General features: G+C 38.5%; 1 protein-coding gene across 1 annotated transcript; it reads left to right on the forward strand.

The window, feature by feature from the left end:
- Positions 1–3572: 3572 nt before the first annotated feature.
- Positions 3573–6234, forward strand: LOC122800076 (protocadherin gamma-C3-like). Its single transcript, XM_044069583.1, has one exon. It carries the CDS (start codon positions 3762–3764, stop codon positions 6216–6218), a length of 2457 nt encoding a protein of 818 aa, XP_043925518.1. The 5' UTR covers positions 3573–3761; the 3' UTR covers positions 6219–6234.
- Positions 6235–6864: the final 630 nt, after the last annotated feature.

Here is a 6864-nt window from a genome sequence, read left to right on the forward strand (position 1 = left end):
CCCTGCTGTGTAACTGGGGAGCAGGACATTTCCCAATACTCAACATCCATCTTCTTTGATATAAATCTAGGACTCAGTCATCAAAGATGGGATTTTCATACCTCTCAACTGACCAGATTTTTGCCTCAAAAATGTTGTTTGTACCTCATAAAATTTGTGGTTTTTCTGGCAAATCACTGGGATGATCTGCAGAATGAAATCACTAAATAATGATATACATTTGAGTTTCAGACTTCATATACTTTAGAAAATGCATCTTAACACATGCTCTGTTATTCTATCAACTTTTTTAAGTTTATAAGAGCAATATTTAAAATTTGTCTCTGTTATTGGGCCTCTCCCACCATTATGGCAGACTTTGTCCAGATTTCTTGGGCTAAGAGGTTGAGAGGTATGGCATTTTCTCAAATTCTGTTTTTGATCACTGAATGACTTAAAAAACAACATTTCATTCAGCAACATTGCTTGTGAAAGCAGTGTGATCTCCACTGGTTGTATGACTCTTCCATGTCCTCTGCTATTATGGAAAAAAGGTAAAAAAATCTGAAATTACTGCAAACCTTTAGAGTCCATATTATCGGGACAAAAAGAAAATTAATCATTTCACATGACTACTTTCCATTCAGGAGAATGTAACTATCCATTTCTCATTTTTGCACATGGGGTTGAGATGCCACATCAGCTGTGACAATCATCTAGATCTAAGGATCACACCGCTAGGTGTGACATGATCAGGAAAATCTGTAAAGATAATTAACGAAGTATGTCTGAATTTAGTAATGATTGATTTCATTCTGGTCTGTCCTTTTTGCTTACATCTGGCTGCCTTTTTCACATGGAAAGCTTCGCAGATGAACTCCAGATCAGTGTAATATGTTTTTCACATTAATCCAACTTCCCCTAGGGAAACAAAATTGTTAGCTGATCTTGATGTACTAAGCCCTATAGATGAAATCTGAAATGTTGTGAACTTCTATCTGCTAGCATAGGATTTAGCTACCCCACCACCCTGGCTATCCATAAAGCAGTTTCCTGAAAATGAATAATGAAATAATGACCACTATAGAAATCCTTACCATGCTTGATCTGAAAGTTAAAAATGCATTCACAATACATCCGCATTAAGTTTTATCAATTAAGTGGACCTAAGTAACACCGAGCCTCAAAGCTTTAATACATACACACACACACACACACACACACACATATATATATATATATATATATATATATATATATATATATATATATATATATATCTATGGATCCCCTTCAGAAATTCAGAAACCTGAACTTTCACTTACCTGACTTTTACAATGCAAAGATGAAAAGGCAGACAACTTCACAATACCGCTGTCCCAGAACTTTGACTTTCCACTCCAGGTAAATAACCACTTGGCCATCCTGTTGAACTTTGCCCCTTATCTCCATGGTAGTGTGATCTTGGAGTTGGTATATTTAGTTTGGGGGTCCCCCAGATGGGTGGGTTTGCTTTTCTTCGGTTTAGGATGGCCTGGTGGTTACTTACCTGAAGTGATAAATTGGTATTCGGGGATGTCTGTGTGGTGGTGCTAAAGGCCTTTTCATCTCAGTGTTATGAGTTTTGGGTAGGTGAAATTCCGTTCTTGTAAAGTAGACCCGTAAGTGCGCCCGCGTGTGTGTGTGTGTGTACACACACACACACGCATATATATATATATATATATATATATATATATATATATATATATATATATAGGCTTGCTACTATAACCTTGAAACTGCATCCATCAATCGGCCTTAACATCAAACCAATATCTTGAAAACTGCAACAGTGAGCAAACAGGAAACTTAAAACTGAATACATTGACTCCCCTAGTTGGATGTATTTGACATAGCAAGAGATGACGTTATGCACCATATTGTACCATAACACTCTAGACTCAGGGGTACATCACTTTTACTATTTTGCAAGGGGGCAAACAACACTGCACCCTCCATGTGGGTGCTTTCCCTCATGCCCACTGCAAATGATATATACCCACTCCGAGATTTCACTACAGTGAGAAAATGGGTTATTTCCCTGTTCCTCACTGAACCGCGATCTCCACTAAAAATTCCAATCTCAAATACTCGAGCTACACTACCCATGGGATATAGTGTAGTCAATATATTTGGGTTCACAAAACTGCTTCTTGGAAAACTGCAGGTTGACCCTGTAACCCTCCATTGACTCATCTTCTTCTTCTTCTTTCGGCTGCTCCTATTAGGGGTCGCCACAGCAGATCAACTGTTTCCATTTCTTCCTGTCCTCTGCATCTTGCTCTGTCACACCAACCACCTGCATGTCCTCTCTCACCACATCCATAAACCTTATCTTAGGCCTCCCTCTTTTCCTGTTACCTGGCAGCTTCATCCGTAGCATCTTTTTCTCAATATACTTAGCATCCCTCCTCAGCACATGTCCAAACCAACATAATCTTGCCTCTCTGGCTTTGTCTCCAAACCTTCCAACCTGGGCTGACCCTCTAATATACTTATTCCTAATCCTGTCCATTCTTGTCACACTCAGTGCACATCTTAACATCTTCAACTCTGCCACATCAAGCTCTGACTCCTGCCTTTTTGTCAATGCCACTGTCTCCAACCTATGTAACATAGCTGGTCTTACTACCCTCTTGTAGACCTTCCCTTTCACTCTTACTGGTACTCGTTGTCACAAATCTCTCCTGACACTCTTCTCCACCCACTCCATCCTGCCTGCACTCTCTTCTTCACCTCTCTTCCACACTCACCATTACTCTGAACTGTTGATCCCAAGTATTTAAACTCATCCACCTTCACCACCTCTATTCCCTGCATCCTTGCCATTCCTCTATCCTCCCTCTCATTCACACACATATATTCTGTCTTAGTCCTGCTGACCTTCATTCCTCTTCTCTCTAGAGCATATCTCCACCTCTCCAGGGTCTCCTCTACCTGTTCCCTACTCTCACTACAGATCACAATGTCATCTGCAAACATCATAGTCCACGGGGACTCCTGTCTGATCTCGTCTGTCAACCTGTCCATCACTGCAGTTCACAAATCTAACTGTAAACATATGTATATATACATATATATATATATATATATATATATATATATATATATATATATAGTTAATTCATATGTCTACTGTTGTGTTTACTTGCTTGACAAATAGACACTAAATATAATAATGCCATATATCTGCTTGTTTACCCTTCTGGTTATGGTGTATTTTAGGTATTACCCCATGAGTAAAATAATTTAGAAAATATGCACATTATGGGGTTGATTTTCATTGCCACTATGTATGCTTATAAGGGGGAGACGAAACCAAAAACTAAGCAAATTCAACCGAGGGAGGGGTATATATGTCAAAGTTGGTACAGACAAAAATCTTGTGGATTATTTTTATATATCTAAATGGAAAATATCGGTCTACATCCAGTAAATTTTCCTTCTTCACCTTTATTTATTTATTTTCATTATGGGTGCATGTGAATAAAGATTATGTCTCACGGTGTCGCTGTTGTCCTAAGTTGTGCTATATGGAGACAACTCCCAGGTTTAAAAAATATTGGGAAATTCAAGGCAGAATAAAAAAGATGGATCTTTCTTCTTTGGATATATACATTGTCATTACTCGTATATGATATTGAAATTAACTTCTTATTTTTTTGATCTTGGGGGCATCTACCAAGCTGCAGCGAAGAAGCACGACTGTTTTTTAGTCCTACAAACTGGACTTTTTGCCTATGAAGATGAAGGCCCTAGTGCAGGTAACTTGGATGTTTATTCTTGCCTTTTCCTGCGTTTCGACGCAGATGCGTTATACTGTATTGGAAGAGAAAGAACCCCGCACGTACATAGGCAATGTGGCTACCGATATGTCTTTAAAAATTAAAACACTGCCTCATAGAAATGTTCATATAGTTTCTTCTACCCAGAGCCAATATTTTGATATAGAACCAGTGACTGGGAAGCTTCTAATAAAAGACCGCATAGACCGAGAGCAGCTCTGTGGAATAAACAGTGTATGCCTTGTGAATATTGAAATTATGTTAGAAAATCCAATTGAACTGTATCATGTAGAAATTAATATATTAGACATCAATGACAACCCACCAGTATTTGCAGAACATGAAATCGTACTAAATATTTCTGAAAATGTAGCGCCAGGGGCCATATTCCGCGTGGAACGGGCCTATGACCCAGATATTGGTACCAACTCTGTCCGAGCGTATCAGCTTAGTGAAAACAAACATTTTATTCTAAGAAATCCCAATCTCAAGGACAGTAACGAGTTTCCAGAGCTTGTACTTGAAAGAGCACTGGACAGAGAACAAGAGAAGACGCATTTGCTTATAATGACCGTTTATGATGGGGGGTACCAGCAGCATTCTGCTGTGGCTAGGATTATAATCAATATCTTAGACGCCAATGACAATCCTCCTGTATTCAGCCAGAGCCAGTATGTCGTAACCCTGGAAGAAAATGCTCCAAAAGGGAGTTTAGTCATTAAATTAAATGCCACCGATTTAGATGAGGGTACAAACGCTGAAATAATTTACTCTTTCTGTGCTAGTACTGCACAAAAAGCGCAAGGGATTTTTAGGTTGGAGTCTGTTACTGGTGCTATCACTTTAAGTGATTCACTGGATTTTGAAGAAGTCAATAAATATGAACTGTACATATGTGCCATGGACAAAGGACAAAACGCAGAACCTGTCCACTGCACAGTATTAGTAGAGATTGTCGATGTAAATGACAACAGCCCACAAATTACTGTAAAGTCTGCATCACATTCAGTCCCAGAGGATGCGCCTTTAGGTACTGTAGTCGCCATTATTAATGTTGGAGATAAAGACGCTGGTGCTAATGGTCGTGTTAGCTGTAGGGTTTCTGATAATCTTACATTTCAGCTGAAGCCCTCCCGAAATAATTACTACAGTCTTGTAACTAGTGATCTTTTGGATCGAGAGCTGGCACCAGAGTATAAGGTGTCAATATGGGCTAGTGATCATGGGTATCCAGTCCGATCAGCGTATAAAACTGTCGATATCAAAGTGGACGATGTCAATGATAACCCACCCAGGTTTTCTGAAGTCACTTATGAGGTATATGTCACAGAAAATAATGTTCCAGGGACAATAGTTGGTAAGGTAACTGCACAGGATTCTGACTTCGGTCGGAATGCACAATTATCTTATTTGCTCGTAGGGGACCAAATAAAGGGTGAACCCTTATCTACATATTTTTCTGTGGGCGCAGAAAATGGTGCAATTTATGCGTTGACTTCCTTGGATTATGAGAAAATTAGAGAGTATGAGTTTCATATACATGCCCAAGATGGTGGTGTCCCACAGCTAAGCGGATCGGCCATAATAAATGTGTATGTAATTGATACAAATGATAATGCCCCAGAAATATTGTATCCTTTCCCTGGGAAAGGCTCAGAGGTAACAAACAGAATACCCAGGTCTTCGAATGCGGGATATTTAGTAGCGAAAGTATTAGCAGTTGATGCCGATGATGGTCATAATGCTTGGCTTTCTTATCATCTGCTTAAATCAGATGTACCCGATCTCTTCAGTATCTCGAAATACACAGGAGAAATACGAATTGCAAGACAATTTCAAAGTAATGACTCCTCAGCTCATATTCTTACAGTCATGGTTAAAGACAATGGACGACCAGTACTATCAGCCACAACTGTTTTACACTTGGTACTGATGGACAGTGATCCAGAAGTTCTTCCAAAAGTCAATAGACAGTTCAGCAGTCAGGAAGGATTCTCTGATCTTAACGTGTATTTAATAATTTGCTTACTATCGGTAATTTTTTTATTCTTTGCTGTCCTTTCTATAACAGTTGTATTACGGTGCTACAGCACTTCAAACTTCGATCTCGGGATTAATTTATGTTGCAGATTTGGTCGATGCCAGCAAACTAGTAACTTTGTACAACCTCAAGGACATCAGAGTCTTCAGACATATGTGGAAGTGCATGGAAGCAGTTCTCTTTATAAGGTCGACACTTACAGAATGTCTGTACCTCGAAGACTGAAAGACGATTTTATTACAATTGACTACCCAACTGCAAATAATTCAAATCTTTCTCAGCAGTTTCAGCAAACGTGTCTTCTTTGGGATGACAGCGCTGCACCCCTTTCACATCCCGGGGTAAGAGCAGATACCTACTTTCTTGTTTAGTTATGCACCTATCCAGATCTATGACAATGCATTATCTCTTTAATTTAGGACTTGCACTTTATACTTATTACAGTTGTGTTGATACCCAATATTGTTTTCATGTGATAGAATAGTTTACAAGATTTGTCTCAATAAACATCCAAATAAATAATCACTTACTCAAATGGTGCCTTTAAATGCCCGCTTGAGGACAATTTGAGGTCAGTGCAATGTCCCAAATGGGAAGGATGTCATTAAATGGCTAGTATTACTGCTTGTAAAATTATTAATACATGTATTGTTTCAAGGGAGTTGATTTGATCTCACTGTAATATACCTCACTTAGCCAAGTACGAGTTTAATCTGCAGAATGTTTCTGCATTATGTAATATTTTGACCCAGTATAGGGGGTGAATCAAAAATGATTGCATTTGTTCTGAGTATTTAACTTGTGCATTTAGTGATGAAGTGATTTGAGGTATTTAGTCATTACAGCTATTTTAAATTCAGAATCAAAATTGTATAATCTATTGAAATTTGAAATAAAACTGCTCAAAGCTGATGCAAAGGTTATTAGAGTAGTTGCAGAATAAGCATAATGATCCTCACTAAATCTACATCACTTTTATTTCTGAGATAAATATTCAACCTCAAATTTGCACAAAAA

Source organism: Protopterus annectens, chromosome 4.part0 (assembly GCF_019279795.1).
Source record: "Protopterus annectens isolate FY-2018-M chromosome 4.part0, PAN1.0, whole genome shotgun sequence".
Taxonomy (NCBI): Eukaryota; Metazoa; Chordata; order Ceratodontiformes; family Protopteridae; genus Protopterus; species Protopterus annectens.

Coding starts and splice junctions, on each gene's coding strand:
- LOC122800076 (XM_044069583.1), top strand. CDS start 3,762: ATGAAGATGAAGGCCCTAGTGCAGGTAACTTGGATGTTTATTCTTGCC.